Source organism: Nipponia nippon, unplaced genomic scaffold (genome assembly GCF_047370975.1).
Source record: "Nipponia nippon isolate SJK-2023a ecotype South Korea unplaced genomic scaffold, ASM4737097v1 scaffold_8, whole genome shotgun sequence".
NCBI lineage: Eukaryota > Metazoa > Chordata > Aves > Pelecaniformes > Threskiornithidae > Nipponia > Nipponia nippon.
In genome coordinates, this window is record NW_028262402.1 from 37,949,724 (window position 1) to 37,970,602 (window position 20,879).

At 40.8% G+C, this 20,879-nt stretch overlaps 1 protein-coding gene across 1 annotated transcript in view; it reads left to right on the forward strand.

Moving 5' to 3' along the window:
- The first annotated feature begins 1,698 nt into the window (after window positions 1–1,698).
- RORB (RAR related orphan receptor B) overlaps window positions 1,699–20,879 on the forward strand; it is a 140,091-nt gene continuing 120,910 nt past the window's right edge. Inside the window, exon 1 of the mRNA XM_087742205.1 lies at window positions 1,699–1,822. Coding sequence (XP_087598331.1) covers window positions 1,816–1,822 — 7 coding nt within the window. The 5' untranslated portion in view covers window positions 1,699–1,815. The remainder of the gene's footprint in view (window positions 1,823–20,879) is intronic.

The window sequence follows — 20,879 nt, forward strand, 5'->3', positions numbered from 1 at the left end:
ATCACATAAATACAATGGTCAAGGATATAAAAACCAACTAATATCTTAGGAATTCAGCATGATTTTTTTATTTTTAACTGACTCCGTCTTCACCACAGTGAATGCAGTTAAAATTCACCACAAGCAGGTAAATCTAAACATTTTCAACATTGGCAGAGCTGATTCTTCATGTCTTTCTCAGTTTCAGTTCAAACAGGTGTTTTGAAAAAGGCTAACCACAAGAACTGCTTTCTGTAAACCTGGTACCTTGTTCCCCAGGAGTAAACCTTTGCCAGTTTGCACGGAGAGTGGAAACTTCACTTTGTCTCTTTCCTATGATTCTTAACTTCAGAGCAAAAGAGATCATACCTATGGTCTGTTGCATAACAGACCTAATAGAGCTTCATCTGATAATTCATGTAGGAAAGAATAAATCTACTTTGTCAGGTCCATATTTACCTTTAAAGTATCTCTTTTCAAAATATATCCCATTTTGATTTATGAGGTCAATATGAATAATTTTGTATGGATACACTTCAGTTAAGTCAGGGTTTTCCTTTTTCGTTTTAGGCTTGGAGTTAGGAACTGTGATCCTTGGTACCAGGCAATTATTTCCAAGATGACCCACTGAGATGCCCTGTGGTTGTGTACCACGATTTACCATACAGGGAAAAAAAAATAACATCGAGATCCTGCAGTCATTTTTTTTCATAGGCAAAACATCAGTTAATTCAGAGGGGGAGTTACAAGTCAGGAAAAATCCTGCTGCCCGCGGAACAAACCCGTTTCTGCAAAACCGTCTGCTAGTCTCATACAGGGAAAACAAACTGCTTTCGACGTCCAGATTCGCTCTTTAATGAGAAAATGACTCACCACCAAACTTTCCCATTCTTGTCGGAAAATGCAGTTCCCCGGTGACAATCACAGCGGGGTGAGCGCTGTAATCTCCCTCCCCAGAGACACACCCTCACCCCCAGCCCCCCAAAAAAAAAAAAAAAATGTGACGGCACACGAGGGGATTTTCTGCGCCCGTTACCTTTCTCCACAAGCTCCAGAGCTCTGCAGACAAGACCCATTTCTGTACCACCACACCCAGCCTCGGCTGTCCGGCGGGACCCGCCAGCAGCCCGGCGCTCCCAAGAGGAGCAAAAGTTGCTGGGAAGAGCCGGCGCGGGGCGGCGCGGAGCCCCGCGGAGCCGCGCGCCCCCTGCGCGGCCGGGGCCGGGGCCGGGGCCGGGGCCGCGGTGGCGGCGGGCGGTGCCGCCCGCGGCCGCGGTGCCGGGCGGGCGGGCGGCGATTGGCGGCGGCGCTGACAGCGGGCGGGGCCGTGCCGGCGGCGCCGCCCGCCCCCCGCTATAAGCCTCTTTGCCGCTTTCTCCTTGGGTCTCACTCCCGCTCCGCGCGTCCCCGTGGCTGCGCAGTGGAAATCCGCACCGGGGAGCTGCTGAGGGGCGCCGGTGTCATGTGAAAGCGCACATGCTCTGCCATCCACGCAGGCCCCCCTTCTCTTCTTCCTCCGTGTGTTTTTCCTGTTTTTGCTAACGTAACTCCTTTCCTTCCCCCTCCCCTGCTTCGCCACTAGCCACCCGCGGCCCAGGCGACCCCCGCAGGCGCTCCGCGGCGGGCGGGCGGGCGCGGGGCGGCCGCCAGGGAGGAGCACGCCCGGCGGCGGGCAGCCCGCGGAGCCGCGCCCCGCGGAGCCGCCTCGGAGGTATGGTTTTCCCGGCGGAGCAGAGCTGCGGCGGCTGCCGCCTCCGCGGGTGCTGAGACCGGATTTTTGTGGTGCGGTTCCCGGGCTCCCAGCTTCATGACTGCGCGGAGCGGGGAGCCAACACCATGCGAGGTAAGCGGGCCGGGGGGCGGCTCTTTTCTGGGAAAGCTGCTGGGGAGGGGGCCGGGGAGGAGGTTTCGTGCCGGCAGAGAGGGTCCGGGGGAGAAAGTTGATGGGTCGCGCCCGCCCGCAGGCGTGGCTGCTGGCGGCGTGTTCCCCGCACCCACAGGGGGCCGGGGGCCAGCCCGAAGTGCCTTCCGCGGCGGGAGGGTGTGGGGACACCCCCGACGTACCTGTGCGAGAAAGCCCGGCGTTGCCCTGGGCCGCAGCGGGCAGGGTGGGAGGGAAGGGGCAAGTGGTTGGCCGTGTCTGTGTCGTTAAGTCCCCACTCGCAACTGCCCACGGGGCGTGCTCGCCCTCGGCAGGTGGCCCGTACCACAGGACCCGCCTGCCTCTTGGTCCCGGGTCGCTGCCACCACGGGGAGGGGCTCCCTCCTCCCTCCCCAAAAGTTGTTCTCAGGACTTTTTCGCTGGCTTCGCCCTGTTCCCCAGCCGGCATGTCGCCTGGGGGGCCCCCTTCCCCGGGGGTTGCTAATGGGGCGGGAAGGGTTGCGCTGCCCGGGACCCGCCTCCGGTAGGTCTCTTCCGCGGCTCCCCACCCAGTGCCCTCTGCGCAGCCCTGTCTTGGAGGGCAGCCAGAGCCTCCCCCGGGGCTTGCAGCCCCACCCGGTGAGGGTCCCGCAGGAGAGCACAGAGCATCCCCACCGACGTGACGCCCCCAGGCATGGAGAGCTGCCGGGGTGCTTGTCCTGAGTGTGCCGCTGGGGCTGGAGAGGGGCTTTGTGCTGTGGCTGGTACGCCGGACACCTATGTGGGTGCCGAGGGGTGCGGGAGACGTGGGAACGCGTCGTCTCCGCGTGTCCCAGGGCCAGACTCTGGTGGGCCCCATCCCTGGGCCAAGCGAGCACCGGCACTGGGACGAGAACAGCCCCCGCCAGCCCCGGGCACGCGCGGGGGTTGCGCACCTCCTCTGCCCCCCGTCTTCCACACTCCCGTTTATCGCCCAGTTTTTCAGCCCAGTTGCTTGCCTCACCCCATGGCGTGGAAAAGGGGCAAAAAGTAGTCTTTCCCGGGGTATAGGGACGGCAGAGAAGGGCTTACAAGGAGGGGAACACGCTCAGGGTCGACAGCGACATTGCGGGCAGATTTCTTGGGTCTCGGGTTTGCTTTGATGGATGGGGACGCACACGCTAGAAACAACTTTTAGCTAGAATTTTTCTCTTGTGGGATATCAGCTCCTGTAGCTGCGTGCGTTAACAGCGCTAACAAGTCACACGCGTGTGTAATTTTCTCTAAAGGAACTGTAACTTTGACATTTGCGCAGAGAAACGAAAAACCCTCTTTCTCCCTACGTTCTTACAAGACAGGGTGTTCGTTTTGGGGCATCTGGCAAGAACTTGCTAAACAGTATTTATCTTTCGTAAGAGCAACAGGAAACGGAGAGAAAACTCTCAATTCTGTAAAGCGGCCGCTGTTGCAGCTTTGCTTTTTTTTCTGTTGGTCCGTCCGTCAGTCCCCCGTCCCACCCAGCCTTGAGCGGCTCCAGTGCGAGCAGAGCCGCTCAGTGGCTCGGGGGTTATTTTGGAAAGGTGCCCGTCAGTGCCTCCTGGGCAGGAGCCCAGTCTCCCCTTTTCCGTGCAGTTTGTCCACCCGAGCCGCAGCCGCCCACGCTTCTCCTCCCCCGCCTCGGGGCGGCCGGCGCTGCCGCGGAGCGCAGGGGCCCCCCTTGACACGCAGGAAGCGAAAGGTCGTCCTTCTCCTGTGACCCTTCCCTTGAAAACAAGGTCCTGGGCAGGGAGAGGGTGGCGAATCTCTCTGCGCAGCTGGCAGGGCATCGCTTGCGGGGTGCGCCCTTGCTCCGCAGCCGCCTCTGCCGCCCCGTAAGCTGTGCTCTCAGCTGCTGTCCGTCAAGAGGTGCTGCTCTGCCCCTAGAATAGCAAGTTTATGTTTGCATTATATTGAGGCTTGCTCAATAGGGAAATTATGGGGGAGGGGGCGGGAAGGGGCTGGAATGGAGGGAGGAGAAAAACAACAAACAGGCAACTTTCATCTGTGTGCAAAACTCATGTGCAAGAGGTTGCTGAACTGATGCTTTGCATCAGGTGCATGTCGAGATGAGAGCAGCACTTTACACCCCCTCAAATAAACAAGAACATTGTACGCTGGTAGAGCATCTGTCCATTGCATTTGTGGCTTTCCTAATAAAGGAAATAAATGTATATCACAATTAACAAATTGTGAGCTTCCATGAATTAATGATTTTAGACAGCTGTAAGCCTTCTTGTGAAGGTATAGTTGTTTTCAGCTATGTTATATTCACTGTTGGGTTTGAAGGAAGAAGCTCTCTTGTACATGTGAGCTCTTCCCCCAAACTTTCCCAGTTGAGCTGTGATCCTTCCAAGCTGCAGTTGGTGCACTTAGCCCAACGTGCTTGGGATGTGCAGGGGTTACTGTGGTTGCTTACCTGCTCCACATTGGAGATAGAGGTGAAAGCACTTCTGAAGATACCCAGCCTGTGTAACTGCCCGCTGCATCCCAAAGCACTGGGCAGTCACAGGGGCTGTCGGTCATCCCATGCCATGGAAGCACGGCTACCTTTGGGGCACACCTCTGCTGTCGTGCCACTATGTTATAGTCATTGGTTGTGTCCTATCCAAAATAATAATTCCCTGTACTTCAAATCTTGCTTTAAATCCCTTTGAGGATACATAGCCATGGTGACTTACAGCGGAACAATATTCTGGTACAGGAGGCTGAGCGCTTGTGCTTTTGGTGCTCTCATTGTCATGGTAGGTCCAGGTATTTCCCTCTAAACTGGAAATGGAAGTTTTGGAAGTTGATGACTTTTAGACGTATATTTTATAGATGCAAACATAGGTATAAGAGAATTAAATCTACAATGAGTGTTCATCAGTCTTCCTTCCTTCCACCTGACCCACTCCTGCCAACATCCTGTGAGGGGGTTAAGAACATGGAAAGTGTACATAAGTGTATTTTTTTAGAAAAAGGGGACTGAAAATGCACCAAAATCATTGTGCTGCTTAACTAAAAAGAAAATAAACTTTACACATTTTTATCTTGTAATTTAATTTTTGTTAAACTGGTTTGTAAAGTTTAAAACTGTTACAAGTTAGTGAATTACATATACAATGCAGCTGATATGCAAACATAAACAAATTACCAAGTGGCAAAAAACCGATGTCAAATCACCTGATTTACTCTGGGCATGTCCTACCTCTACATGCAAAAAACAAGTTTGTGATCACAATTATTTGAGTTGTGAAAGTGACATTAAAGCAGTCATACAGTGTACCCCTTTTACTGAAAAAGTAATATCTAAGCTTTCAGTTGGGAATCCTACTGAAAAGCTTTATCTTTTATGTTTTAAAGAAAAGGAACTCCACAAAACCCTGAAACCAAGGTATTTCAGCAAGTTTTGTTGGTGTCAGGACCGAGCAAGGATATGTATTCCATAATGATACATGGTTATTCTGTTTGCTTAGTATCACTGAAATATTTGTAAGCAATTAAGAAAGTGTGAATCAAACAAATCCTATCTGCAGGATTGCTGAAAGAGCTTATTAAGTAACATATACAAATAGTCTGGATAACTGAGAAAGTTCTCCTTAATTTAATAGATGAGTGCAGGGAATCTTTATATGCTCATTAAAGCAAAGGAAACTTACTTCACAAGTTATTCCAGGAAAAATAAATATGAATAGATTTAGAATATGTAACATTAATAGCCTGAAATACGTCAATGAACAAATTGACTATTTAAAACAAAGGTGATAAGAGACAAGCAATACTGATTCTGGCGGACTTAGGACCCTACCCCACCACAGCAAAACCTATTTGTCATCACAATGTGGTGCATCCCACTACTGCTTACCAGAGTAATGTTATCTGACTTCATTGAGACTCCTTAATATGTGACGGAACACAATTTTCTGGTGTTAGGCCTTTGCAGGTCAAATTTTAACAAATGTCAGTAAATGCTTAGAAAATCATGAGTCAGTAATAAGCTGTTACTGTGTTACATAATAAAAAATACAAATGTGTATAGTTAATATAGAGTGACAGTTCTCTAGAATGAACAAAAATCAAACCTGAAGCATGAGAGCCTATTTGTGCTTCTGCAGTACTTTTACATTGAATTGCACCATATTTACATTCCAAAGGGTATTTTGCATTTATCTTTAATTGCTGTATTATGCCCCATTGTTAGGGGCGGGAGGGGAGTACATAATGAAAGTTCATCAATAGAAAACTATCAGTTTAATATCATTAGAATTTTTACCATAGAAAAGATTTTTTTTCTGTTTGTTTTTTTTTTTTTTTTTTAAATGAGAAAATTGCTTTTCATGGATAGGAGTCTGATGACCTGTAATATGACAGTTAATTTAAAAACTATGAAAATATCATGTGCGTGAGCTGGAAACAATTTCTATTTTGTGGTATGGAAAATGTCTGACATCCACTATTGGCCTTTTACAAATACAGTGACAAGCAATAACTTGGTATAATTTGACAATACAGTCATGATTGCAAGTAGAGATCAATTAATTTGTGTTTCATTTTTAAAAACTATATCAACTTTTTCGGGGAAAATGTACGAGGGGAAAAAAATATATGTTCTGAGTAAACTGGAAGTCAGAATTCCTGTTTAAAATGTACTTGTGCTAACTAGTGGAAAGTCTTTAGGGTCCTATCATGGGTACTGCTATACATGATATTGACATGTGCCTATTAAGAAATGTATGGATGAAGTATGCTTTCAACAGTACTGTGTGTTATTAAACAGTTCCAGGAGCTAGGATCTGCCATAGTACAGACACTGGTTACCTGATGCAGGAAAACAAAATCAAAGGAGTGAAAGATTACCAAACTATCCAAGAAATCATTTTCCTTCCTCTCAAGCAATGCAATGAATTCACAGTAATCAAGGTCTGTGCTATGAAATTGAAGAATGTATGCTTTGTAGCTGAAGACAAAAGACGCACACAGGAGTAAATATTGATTGAACTAATCATCAGATGAATAGAAATGAGCTTTACCAGTGCACCAGTAAAATGGGTTGTGTTAACTAGCTCTTTCGTAGTCCATATGCTGCCCTTTCAACCTGCGACCCTATCTATTGAGCTCTTAATGAGGGAAACCACAGGTGTTATAACGGCATTTATGGTAAATTGGGCTAAATGTAATAGCTGTATAAATAACCAGTTTTAGTTGCATGGGACAAAAAGGAAATTATTGAAAAGAGAAAAAAAAAAGAAACTTTGAGCATTACTACACAATCATGAGGTAACAGTAGTGCGTTAGTGGTTACGTGTTGTTTTACACTTCTAAGACACTGTCCTACATCACTTGCTGTTGAGCTTAGTAATAAACCTGTTAAATCAACTTCAACCAAAGCGTAAATTTTAAGAAACCTGATACATTTGAATTTAAAATCAGTTTCTTTAAAGAGCAATTTTAACAGCTTTGAGCATTTAGCACAGTTGGGGCTTTCCATAATGACTTTCATAGACAAACTATAGATGTCAAAATGTTGTTCTTTGTGCTTTGTGTTTATAAAGTTCAATGTTGTTGTTCCTTCCGATTCTGTATGCAGTCTGGGCAAAGTCTGCAGTGCAGCTTTGAGAATAAGACATCACACAGTGTCACTGGGGGTGGCAGACAGAAGGTGCCTTTTGGATCGTGCTGTTTTCCTGTTTGTTTCTAATATTTCTTTCATGAGCGTATTAAAAACTCTGATTTATGCACAGATTAGAGAATAGAATACATCTGTGATGGCCTGGTCCTTGTTTGACTGAACAACGCTTACTCACTTAAGTGGTCCTATTGATGAGACACTTGGCCCTCTGTATTTTTGCTGTCTTGGAACTATTTTTTATAAAGCAGAAATGCTCGCACTTAACTTTGCCAGACACATTCTGCTGGAAATTTATGCAAACAGAATGACAGCTGTTTCTGCCTCTGCTGCAAGTATATAGGCTAATTTAGTTTGACATAAATGTTGTTATTATGCTGTTAATGATGAATTATTTTGATGAATTGTCAATTACAATGCATCTACACAATTTTTAAGGAAGATCGACGCTTTTATTGCTGTATAAAAATGCAGTAAATTTTAAAAATCATATGTTTATCTGGATCATGGACATTTAAAACCACATAGTCATTAAAGAGTAAACGTCAAGTAATTATGCTTGCTTGACAGACAAACTCATTTTGAAAGAGTTTTCCTGTTATTATGGACCTTGTTTATGCGAGTAATGCAGTTAGATTTTATGGGACTACTCACATAAATAAGGCAAACTGAATTTGAGGCTGTTTGTTCTATGTCCCTTTGAAACCCAATAACTTGGGATTGTAAGAAACATGAGTGATTATAAAGGCTTACAGGGAATCAACGTCATAAGAAGCAAGCTGTGTTAAAAAATCTTCTTGCCCTGAAATTTCAATAAAATCACCTACTCCTAACTGCCTACTACTCTTTGGTGCTCGAGTATAACTGTTGGCTTGGCTGGAAATTCATATTTGCTGGAAAGAGATGTTGGTAAATATGCTACTTGTTTTCTCAGCTAATGCTGACATCTAAAAAGTATTCAAAAACATTGTGCTTTTGCCAATTATCAATAAATTACTTTGTTTAATTGTTATGCTTATGCTGATTTCTGTGTTGCTACTGGTAAATAGTGGCCAAATCAATCTTTAAGTAAAGATTAAGAACATACCTACATTTATAATATATTTAGGCATGAATATGCTACTCAGGGTAAAAAACATTTTAGCATGCCTAAAAAAGCAGTATAATTTTAAGAGTACTTTTGATGCTTATTATAAAGTGAGTCTTTAAAGCATTCTGTCTGCTTATAGATGGTCTTGAGGTGGTCTCATAGTTAACTGATTCCTTTTAGTTGTTCATTGTTACTTAGAAGGTTTCCTGAACACAACAAACACCTTTCACACCAAAATTATTCTTTTTAAGATTCTTATTTCTGCTTCATTAATCCACAGTAGCCGTGAGTTTATCCTTCAGAGTAACATTTCCAGACAAGACATGCATTCCCATTGCATTTAATTTTTTCACTCTCTGAAGCAATCCTTTAGACTAAAAATGTCTGTACTCTTACAAGTAATATGTATTATGAGGTTTTCTGAGTGAAGGTGTTCATGGGGGGGGGGGGGGGAAAGCTAGATCAAAAGAAGACGAAGTTGTTAAATTGCAGTTCAGTCTACTGTCAAAATAATGAGCTGTCAAGAGGGTAGAATATTATGTTTTGGAGCAGGTTGTTGTTGGTCTCAGATGAAATTATGGTTCTCCTAAAATAAACTTCAAGTGTAAAAAGTGAAGACAAGGCTGTTTATAAATAAGCAACTCTTAAATTACCATTCCCACTACAACAGGAGATAAAGTGTGATAGGCTTTGTGCAATTTGATAGCTTAGTGAGGTTAGATTATTTAGTGTGCACTACACATTGAATGCTTACACTTTTTTGAAAGACATTTGGAAACTATAGACCCAGTCCCAGAGTTGATGGCATGTTTCTATTTGTTAGTTAGCAGAGTGAAAACTGTGGAGCAAACCACTTTCCAAAAGATTTATTAGAAATGAGAATCTTTTTTGGAGAAGCACAGCTTAGTGAATTTACTGTATTTGAACTATGTAAAACTGAGGTTAACAAAATTAAGGACAATGTTTTCATTAAAAATGTTGTTTAGAGACATTCATGTGTGTTGTCTTCTGTTTCCTTGAAAAATATGCCTGATTTTACTAGGTGGTGATAAACTGCTGCCAGTTAACTTTTTGATTTAAGAGCCTGCCACAGAAGTTCTTTTTGGAAAACCTAACATTACACTGCTAGCACATTTTTCCTTGATCGCTTGTACATTTCAACAGTGCAGCACCTATTTTACTTCTCAAAACAAGATGGAAAAATGGAAGTTAACGTTACATTTCAGGTCCTGACTAAGTAGTGAAACAGGTGCTCTATTGTTTCTTTTCATATTTGTTTGTCTGGAAGAAGAATGAAGCGGCAAACTGGCTGTGAAAAGCATTGCTTACTTCAATGCGCATTGTTTGGGGGATTTTGTACAATATTTGTACAATAACTGTATTTAGTATTTAATTGGAATGAACTGAAAGAGAGACCATGCACAGGAACTGAGGCCAGATATTCAAATGCAGTGAGAGCACAAATATGAACAAACGCAGCACAGTCTAGTGGCACAGAGAGGTAATGGCACTAGAGAAGAAATTTGTTAATAAGGCACGGTGCCATTCAGTGATTTCATCTTTGTGAAGAAAATAAACTTTTCTTTTGGAGATAGTTCCACTGATGACCAGGCAGAGATTATTTTAGTTTGTTTAGGTATTTATATTAAAACTGTCACTGGGTTTTTTTCAGTGCTTTTGTGAAAATTATGCAAGTGCTGATTGTTAATAGTATCTGTCAGCAAGCCAGACTTCTCCTTTTGATGACACAAGCCATTCTCTCTATACCCATCCATATGGAAATGGAAATGCGATACAGGAAATATCAGCTTAACTGGTTTTTTAATGTATGGAAACATATACTATAGATAGTATGTAAGCAGTACTGCACAAGTAATCTTTATCAGATGTGCCAACTAGAATGGTGGAAGATTTGCATTTAAAATTAGTGTTTCTTTATATTGGAAAAAGTAAAAAATAGCAACACTGTTACTAAGTTTTCTCATTCAAAAATCTGTGTATTCTAAATAATCTAAATTTATGTCTAAAATCATGAGTATTAAATAGTATGAACTACAGCCACACATAGATAAAACAGTTTTCATTTATTTGAATGCGATGCACTTGGCTGAGGAATGACAATTGTTAATATATACTAGTTTCCTTTTAGCCATGGCCAATTTTGGAAAATTCAGATTATATTAATCTCTCAAATGATTAAGTAGGAATAAGGAGGAAGATTAAAACAACAATGTCAATAGAGGCAAAGTGTCGTTGATTAACACCCATTGAAAATAACTGAAACTACATATTGTTCCATAGCTTAAAGAATGTCAACATCATGTTCCACTACAATTTGCAAAGCAGTTCTACATTCTTGTGACAGTAAAATCCTTATTCTGAATTGGTTGAGAATAAAGGCATTACCAATGTTGTGGCAGTTGTTGCACTATTAAATGTGAAACTTCAGAAGTATCTAGTTATTACCATAATTTAGCCATAATTTAATTCATAATTAATGTATTATTAAACAAAAAATAGAAAGAAATTGCAGAAAACTTTACATGCAATATTTACTCTGACATTTTGAGAAGCAACAATTATCACACAAAGATTTCTGGAGAAACTGTTCACATGTCAGTATTTCAAGCATATATATGTTATAGTATATTACATCAACTGAGTGAAATCTGTCTGCAGAGCTGTGATTGGTCCAAGCTGTATCTTTAATTTTGAAACAGAATTCCTTATAGACTTGGCTGAAACGTTTTACTGTAAAACTAATGGTACAATATGGCTCATTGGTTGTTTACAGTCTACTGAATTTCAGAAGATGGGAGAGCTAAATAATACTATCACTTTGAGTTCAGTGGGTAGAGTGGGGAGAGAACTTGCACTATCTTAGTTCAGGTGCCTATGCAGAAGTTGCTTTCTTCATTTATCATTGATTTGGGTTTACCAAAATTCCAATATTTATTTTTGTAAAAGAGCACTTACCAAGATGTGTTCTAAATCAGCAATTGCTACTAACTCTAGTGGGAGTGCCATGAAGAACAGGACACTAAATAAGACCTTTTGCAGCAAGCCGTTTTCAGGCTTTAACAGAATTTAGGAGACAAAGATTGGGCCAGCTGCATCATAAAACTAAAGGAGAGAAATATATGCTTTCAACAGGGAATTTAAGCAGGTGCAAGAGAAAGCAGGGAGGAAAAAAAGACGGTGAATTTGGATAAACAACAAACTAAATAGAAAGGGTGATGTTTTGAAAGAGAGAGAGTGACGTGGAAGAAGTAGGTGGAGAAGTAAAGGAGAACAACAGAATATAAAAAGGAAGAGTGAGGAGGTGGAAGGTTTTTTTGACGTGAACAGTCCTGTACTACAAAGTGCTGGACTTTTCAGTTTCCACTCATTGCAAGCAGAGTTAACTACAGTGGGCACGCTGCTAGAAATGAGAAAGAAAGAGAGGAGTGGAAGTAATAGAAAAAAAGAGTGAAATAAGGAAAAGAATGAATGTACAATATTAATGTATTCATTGTGCTACTTCCTATTACTTGCTGTTGCACGTAGATTTGTTGTAATGGGACTTCAAACTATTTGGTATTCAGCTAAACGCTAACATTAGACATCCGCTCCCATTCATTTCACTATGTATATCCAGAGCTTCGCTACTCAGGAGTGCTGCAAGTTGGAACATCACATACACAGTTATGTAAGCTGTCTGTACAAGCTTGGCATTCACTGCACTTCAGCCAAGTTAGTCATTTGCAAAATTAAAATGTCATTTGCAAAATACATCCAAACCTGATCTTTTTAAACTCTGGATGAAATCAAATCGTTTTGGTTTTTTTTTTTCTATCTTTCCGTTATTTTTCTTTCCCTCATTCTTTCTCTGTATTTTTTCAGTCACTTGTGTTAAAAAGCAGTACACTCAGAAAAGTCCTTGACACTAAACTTCATTCACTTGTTAGAAAATGTGTAATTGGTTCATTAGACCATGCATCATACATGCCCATGTATTACAGAAAGATGTTTTGTTCTTTTCACCCTTTTGTTCCTTTTGGTTTATCTTTGTTTGGGATATGCTGTAAGGAAGAAATAAACAGTTTGTTAAATCTTGGCCTGGCTACATTTCCATCATGTACCTCTATTACATTTGTATGCCTGTAGCCTTGGAGATAGAAGAGGTGCTTGAGAGATGAATCTCTGCTTCTCTAGTACTGCTTGGTTGCCAGCACCTGCTCTTTCTCTTGCCTGGCAAAAGAATTTGCCTGTATCTTTGGATTTTATTTTTTTTTAAATGACCTATTATGTAGAGTTCACCTAATTCATATAATAGGCTTTTGGAGACAGTGGAAATGTTTAGCAGTGAAGAGATAATGTCCTATCTGATTGCTGCAAAACATTTTTTTGTAAGATAGAAATAATGCCTATAGATCTTTTCTCCGTGCTCAGAAGATAAACAGAGAATGCAGTTATGATGCTCTCCATTCCTCCAAGACCAGGGTGATCTTTAAGTGTACATCCTTGACTGCCTTTTCCTTCTGTAGCAGCACTGCAGAGCTTATTACAGAACCAAACAATCACGGAAGTCTCCATAACCACAAAGAAAAAGGAAATCTGAATTTTCGGAAAACTACTCTGGTAGCGTAGGAGGTTCATTTACATGAATTCTCTGCTTTCCCACCTCCCCCCTGTAGTTTTCTGTAAGTCCTAAGCATAAAACAGGCAGAGAGCCAAGCTGTCATCTGTTAACATCTATTTCATCCTTTCTCAGGATCAGTTGAGCTAGAGGAGGGTATATGTCTCAGAGGAAAGTCTTTATGCTATTACTGAAATGTTTAGGAATGCATCAGATTTTGACCCAGTGTTAATGTACATTATCTTTTGGGCAGAAATGAGCAGCAGAATAAAATAATTTCAGGCAGACAAATGCTATTAAATGCATATTGTCATTTTTCATAATCTCCAAAACGGCGTTTTTGATATATGCTTCACTGTGGAACAAATCAAAGGATTAACTTTTAGTTTACTGTCAAGAATAATATAAATTGTTTAGGAATTATTTTTCATTTAAGGAATAAGGCTATTTTTGTGAAACTACTGATCACTGTCTAGAGGCTGACTGTTATGGTATTTTAAGCAGTACTAAACCATTAATATTTTACTTACTGCTCAGGAAGGTAACTGAAAAGGTTTCATATTTTACATGTATGTATAGATATGTTTTTTATTTCATGAGGGAACAGGTAATATTTTGATACATTTATGCATAGAATGGTTGAACAATTCCTTAAAAATTAAATAATATTATTTTCCCATGATGTGAGTTTAAAAAACCATCCATTTCCAATAGGAGATGTATTCACATTCAGGTATACAAACTTATCTTACATATGTATGAATTTTTGTAGTTTATAATGAAGAGGAAAAAGAGAAAATAATATGCTATTTTCCAATCCTTTTTGGATATCAGATATTGCTCTTAGAGCTAACCAGTCATTCTGATGCATGTTTATTGGTTTTAGTTTTTATTGCAGTTTCATATTACCTTTTAGATTTATTTGCGCTGTATTAGTTTAAATCCCCGCCTCCACTGGTTGTCAGTTACTGGTTGCTTCTTGGTACGTTTCATATTCATGTAGTCTTTGTGTTCTTAATTTTGTGAGCTGCTTCTGTCACAAGTATACTTTTACTGGCAGACTCAATAGAAGGCGCACATTGAATAAGTGTTAAGGATGAACCTGGAATATGATCCTTCCACACTGTTCATTACTCATTAGAAAGGCAGGTTGAAAAAGAGTTTGTAGTTGTCCGTACCAGACTAACCTATAGTTACACACACTGATGAATGCTTTCTGTAGTGACATTTACCCACTATTCATGTACAAGAAAGCCAAAAAAATGTATTTAAGTTATGATGTCATTTAGTTAGTTTCTTCTCCTGCATGACTGTTTCTACCTATGTGAGAGATAATAGTTCCCCTTGTATTGCAGACACAGTCAGTGTCTTCATACAGTAAGGAAAAGAAGCAGAAAGCTTTTGTGTAACGGAATTTTGTCAAATAAGTTAAATTGGAACTTTCCTAGGGGTTTTGCTATCTAGTGCCTTCACATGTGATGTATTCTTTACTTGAAAAAGGTGCCAGATTGATGGCTCTTCTGTACCATGCAGAGATTTAGGACCTGTTCCTGAAGGGTTTTTTGGCATGCGAATAGTTGCGTGGGTGAGGTGACTAATGTTCAAAAGTCCTTGTCAGGCTGATCTTGTTAGGTGCAGACCTAACAGAGGTCCTGGGAGCTGAACTGCCCATGGCAGTGGGGCTGTCTCTCTCCCATGCCATTTCCCTGTTGTGCCTCAACACTGACCTTGAAAGACCCTTTTCCCGTGGCCATTACAACCTTGGCCTTGCTGCTGACAGTGCCAACAGGGGTGCCAATTAGTGCTATGTGGTGGGTTTTGTTTTTCCTTTTTTATGAACAAAGTCCATTGAGGCCTGGATTGATACCACGAGTTTACTTCACGCAGGCCACCAAGTGCCATGGCATTTTTATTTTGCTCAGTCACTACTGACCTGGTGTTGAACCTTCGTCTGTAATCTGTATACAGTCTCTGTGTCTATCATTAATTTGAAATCGTTCACTTGGTAGGAGAAGATGTTTGCTTCTGAAGATATGTTAATAAAGCATAGTGTCAGGTAACAAATACGTAAAATACCTCAAGTTGCTTCTTGCAGTTAGATGCTGAGTTGGAGTCTGCTTTTACAAAGTTCACGAATGTTATCAAAATTCTGAAGAAATGACCAGGCATACAAAAAGGGTGCAGCAGGAATGACAGGAGCATTAGAATTTTATATCGAATAAAGAGAATCCCGTGTGTTACAATAAGCTTTGCAATCTCATATACAAACATGAGAGCCTCTATTTTGTTATGATCTCATAAGTGATCTTAGGACATTTCTAGTTACTAGGGCCCTTCTGTCAAAAATGTTTAAGCACATTCAGACATATTCCAGACTTCTAAGGTTTCAGAGACAGAAAATTGAGCTGAAAAATAGAGTTGTTCTTAAGCATTGCAGGGAGCCCAGGATTAAATCAGTTGTTCTGAAATATTATTCTGTATTTTTCTGTCTGTCAGCAGAAAAGTTATTTTACAGGAATCTTTATTTCTTTTTTTAAATATATGTGAACAAGGTTTTCTCAATGTCCAATGGAGGTGATAATCACTAGTCTCCGTTTAAATCTATAATGCCAGATTTCAAGTAACATACATATATATGTGGGTGTATACTAGACTTGTCAGCTGAGTAGTAACATTCTTGATTTTATGTTTTTTTTCAGTTTTTTAATATTTTTTCTTTTCCCACCCAGTGAAAGCTGTGGTCCCTCATAGTAAGGCATATTATAAGTGTGTCTGCAACTTTAAATCCTGTGGTGATGAAGCTAAAGTCAAGGAAATATTAGAACTTTGTTTTTAGCAACAGTAGACAGGAAAGCACAGGGAGAGCGGAACTGGTTTGTTATTAAGTCATATTAAGGCTGCAGATTGGACTGTGGATATATCGTCTTAAAATAGCTGTCCTGATGCTGAAAAAAGTAAGTATTCTTACTTGTTTTGAGTGTATATATCCATAAAGAGGCTGTAGAAGGAATCATGTAAATGTTGGAACAGCTTAGCAAGTTATGCCAAAAAAGATTTTTATTCCAGTTCAGTAAATTCAGCTGGCTACATTTTTGAGAAAGAGAGAAGGCTATAAGGAGGAGGGGCAAGTGTATGAGTGAGTGTGAGTGATTTTGTGAAGCAGGGTAAAGAAATCTGTGTCAAAGATGAGAGAGGAGGGAGACACTTTAGCCTCTCCTTAAGTACATCTCCCTCCTGAGTACATTTACTTCCATCACAATGGGCTAGAAGAGATCTTTGTTTAGTGGTGCAGTGCCCCTGAGACCTAATTTAGCTTTTATAGCAAATTCAAAAAGAGACAGAGTGAGCAAGAGAGACCAGAACAAAGATATGAGTTTGCACCACGAATATTGATACTTATGGGTTGCTTCTGTAAATCCTTTAAAAGAAATTCTCCTAGAAATGCTGACTTGGACTTTTTGCTAAAGGAGGGCTGAACTTTAGAGATGCACATTGTTTCATTATTCAGCTGTGATAATGAGTAGATAGTATAAATGAGTGTTGTAGGGCAGCAGTGGCTTTGTTACTCTTAAATAACAAGCAGAAAGCCATTAAAGTCAAGCAGAAATGCATCAAAAATTAATTTTGCTTCTGAAAACGCTTTTTTTTATTAAGTCATACTGTTAGAAGCATATATTGGATCTAGTTCTGCGAACATTATAAAAACATTCTCAGGAGTCTCAAAACTTAATGCATGACATTTCTTATTCCTCTGTTTGAGTGACTTCTCTTTGTTTGAGAGTTTGGAATGGTTTTGCTTTCTTCTAGCACATAATTTCGCAAAGGTCATCATTGGCCCCCTGGATTTAGGACTGCCGTAATGTTTTTGGATAACTTTTTCCTGTATTTTACAAACCTATGTTTTCATCATTAATGGAGTTCTATTGTGTGTTCATGTAACCCCAGGAATCTTACTCAGTAGGACTTACTCAGTAGGACCCACTTCCATAGAGTCTTGACATCAGAGCTCTACTTTGCCACACTACAGATGTGCCTTGTGAGTATCACTGTTTTAAAAGTACAACATGAAACAAATTCAGATGCAGGGGAAATTTGCTTTGGAGTAATGTACTATTTGTTACCAACACACTAATGTTGCTTTGATGTCTAGAGTTAGGGACAGCTGTGGAAATATATTTTTGGTTAAAATTAGACAAGATTAAATGAATCACCCATTAGTTGATTTAACTTGAGGTTTTATCAGTACTTTTATGGCCATTCCAGTTGTTCTGCAGGTTCATGTTTTACTTGAACATTTCCTTCAAAGGGTATTTTGATAAATAAAAATAGGCTTATCAACAACATATGGAAAACTGATTTGAGTCAGCTCAAAAGTATGCATTTAAAAGTGCATACTTTTAAGGAAGTCATATTTAGACTTTATTTATCATCCAATTTTGACTGGCTTCCTGTTCCTTCTCTGAAGAGCACTTGCTAGTAAATATCATACTTCCACAAACACATGCCCACAGAGGCAATCACTAGTTTATGTCACATCGCCTTGCTGAAACTTGTTGCTGCTGTTGCTAGGCAGCCCGATTTGCACCAGCCACTAGCACAGTGTAATTCCCCTCAGCAGCAGATTTCAATTAAAGGTCTGGACGTATAGCTGGTTTTTCAGCTGGTGAGCTTCAATAGTGAAGGGAAAGGCTTCAAGAGCTGTGCTGTGCAACAGCTTGATTACTTAAGGTTTTCTGTAGTAAATTCAGGCTGGGTATCGTAGGAAGATATTTAAACAAATAATTGAGCTGTTTCTGTTTTCTCTTGTATAAATCAATTTGTCTGAGGAGCTAGTGTTTGCAGTGATGTTTGTTTCCTTCATTTTCCAAATAGATTTTGTCCCCCCTGTGGTGTGTTGAGGAGAAAAACAACTGAACATGAACCAACAGAAAATCCACTTTTAATCTATGGTGTGATTAGGAATCCCTCAAAAAGATCCTGTGCCAGTGTTCTCTTCTGCCAAAGAAGGAAGCATATGAGAAATTTTCAGAAACTTTTTGGGATCTACATGGAAATATTACATCTTAAGCAAAAAGATCTGAAATTAAGCAAGAAGCTTTGGGATCAACACATTACCTTGCCATTTTAAAAAAGACTATTTTGGTATGTTGAGGAGTTAGCTGGGAACTCAAAAAGTCTAGGAAAAGGAAATGTTTTGAGGACTATGTCTTGGTGTGTTGTGTCATGGCTGGAAAAACAGAAGTGGCAAAAGCAGATTTTGGGATGATGTCATTTTTTAAAATTTAAGTTAATTCTGATAATTGGTTTAAAGCAGAGACTGAAGAAGCATTTTTGTAGACGTGTGGCTATCTTGTCTCACCAAAATGTAAATACTTCATTTTTGCCACTCATATTTGTGGGAATGAAAGGTAGAATTTAACCATTTAATTAATGTTTAAAAATATTTTTCGTGTTGTATCCCTCAACACTCTCTTAACATGCATCTTTCTACCAAAGATAATGCAGAACTTGCTTCTCAGAATTACGCTCATCTCAGCTTTGCTGTTGCTGCACTAGTATTTTCATCCAAATTCTGATAATAAGTGGGACTAACCTATTATTTAATTCTTCTGTGGGGAAACATTACTGAAGAAAAAAGCAGTAAGAGCATAGGGAGAGCAGTATATTTTGTAAGGTTTTCCACAGCAACACAGTGAAATGTATTACCGGTTGTATTCTGATCTCGGTTGCAGGTATGCAAATCTGTACTTTCCCTTCATTTGCCAAAGTGTTACTGTAGAGATTTTTTGCAAAGTATTTTCTTTGATTATAAAGGTGCCCAGGGGCTTTCCTTCTCACCAAGTTCTGTCCAAATGCAAAGCATGCTCCTATGCTCTGGAAGGAAAGAGATGCCATGTTTCTGTTTTTAGGTAATCATTTGATTCTTGGGCCATGTCGAGGTTGTCTAAGGTCTCCTAAATAATTCCTGAGTTTTGTTCCACTCTTCCATTGTTGCCAGTTGCTGGAGATGGTCTCTAGGGCACCATCAGGCTGCATACTTAATTTACGAATTCTCAGAGCATCTCTAGCAAGATCCTAATAACTCTTCATACCCAAAACTTGTGCTCCGTACAAAACCCCATGATGTACATCACATTGTGTGTTTGGTGTCTCATGTAGTGCCATTATCCATCCACTAGGGGGTTCCTCCGTCATATCCTTGGCCACCCCATGTGGACTTCACATCTGGAGGTCAGCATAACTCAGTAGCACCAAAGGTACTTGGCATAGAGGGATGTGGGGAAGAAGTCAAAATGTCTGTGAGTATATGCATACAGGAGAGGATGAAAATTTGGAGCAGAGGCTTTTCCACAGGAGGTTGAATCAAGAGAGAGGGGTTCCAGGATAATATATGCACTTAACACTCACCAAAGGCCAACAAAGCTTATTACTGACAAGGACCAAGTAGTTTGTCTCTCCTCATTCAGGCAGTATATAAAGAACAAGTACGACTCCTCTCCTCAGAAAAAATAAAAAAAAGCTGAAGAAAAACCTGTTTCTCCTTACACTTCCCTGTTTTGTTTTGTTTTTTTCCCCAAAGCTGCTCAAAGTATTGGATAAGGAACCTCTACTTGACACATCATGTAATGCTATGAAATGCAGCACTTGTTGAGAAATGAGGCTGAAGCCACCAAGACCATGAGGTGAAGTTTTCATGAAAAATGGACAGTAGCAAAATAAACATCTTCCACTGTGGCCTTCTATGAGAAGAGTCTTAAATTAACTGTACCTCTGTGTCCACAGCAGTTAATCTTAAAAAAAACTCTATCATTGAAGACGGACACATCTCACTCCAGTTTAAAAATGAGGATTTCCTTTCCAGACACTAAGCCTGCATGAAAAAACCACAGGACAGCCCCCCCGCAAAAAGCATTACATGCAAACTCTTCTTACGACTTCAGTGTTCCCAGCCTGCATGATTAGTGTCTAGCTCATCTCCAGACTAGGTATGCTAGGGAAATGTTTTTGAAGATTATGTTGGTCTGATCTGAGGAAGAGTTATGCTAAAAAGTTGCTATATTCTTTGCAGGAATGATAAAATATCTGATGGGACATATTTTGGAGCAGTTCTGTGAGGGCCATCAGATGGATACTGCTGGCTTGACTTTTGGCTTACAGTAATGATCTTGGTGGAAGGAAATCCTCATGTGAAGTCAGTGTTATGCTTGCCCTTGCCCAGATTTCAGCCATCTCCTGGGGAGACATTTCAGGCCATCGCTCAAGTCTATCTGAATTATCCTCCTTGGGAATTGGTGTTTAATTTTGCAAGGAGCCAGCTGTAGACAGTGTTCAGGAAAGACTGTCTGTGGCAGAAACAGAGGTGTTTCTCAGAATCATTCTGTGGGTGTCACTGTGGCATCCTATCTGTGGCAAGCAGTCCAAAGGCTGCTCCTTGACAGGCTTAGGTAGGCAGAGCAAATGATGTTTTCAGGTATGGCCCAAGGCAAACATAGTATGAACAATAAGGAGTTTTTGCCCAAAGGAAGCTTACCATCTGTGTTCTCATACGACAGTGTAGATGCAGTTTGGAAATATGATTTGTTACTTGGTCTTTTCATCACAGTGCTATATAATATCTTAGATTCTTTAAGTTTGCAAACTGAATGGGGCTTGGTAGGATAGTCACGGGTCACTTGTAGAATGTAGTATGGTTGACAGACATGTTCTG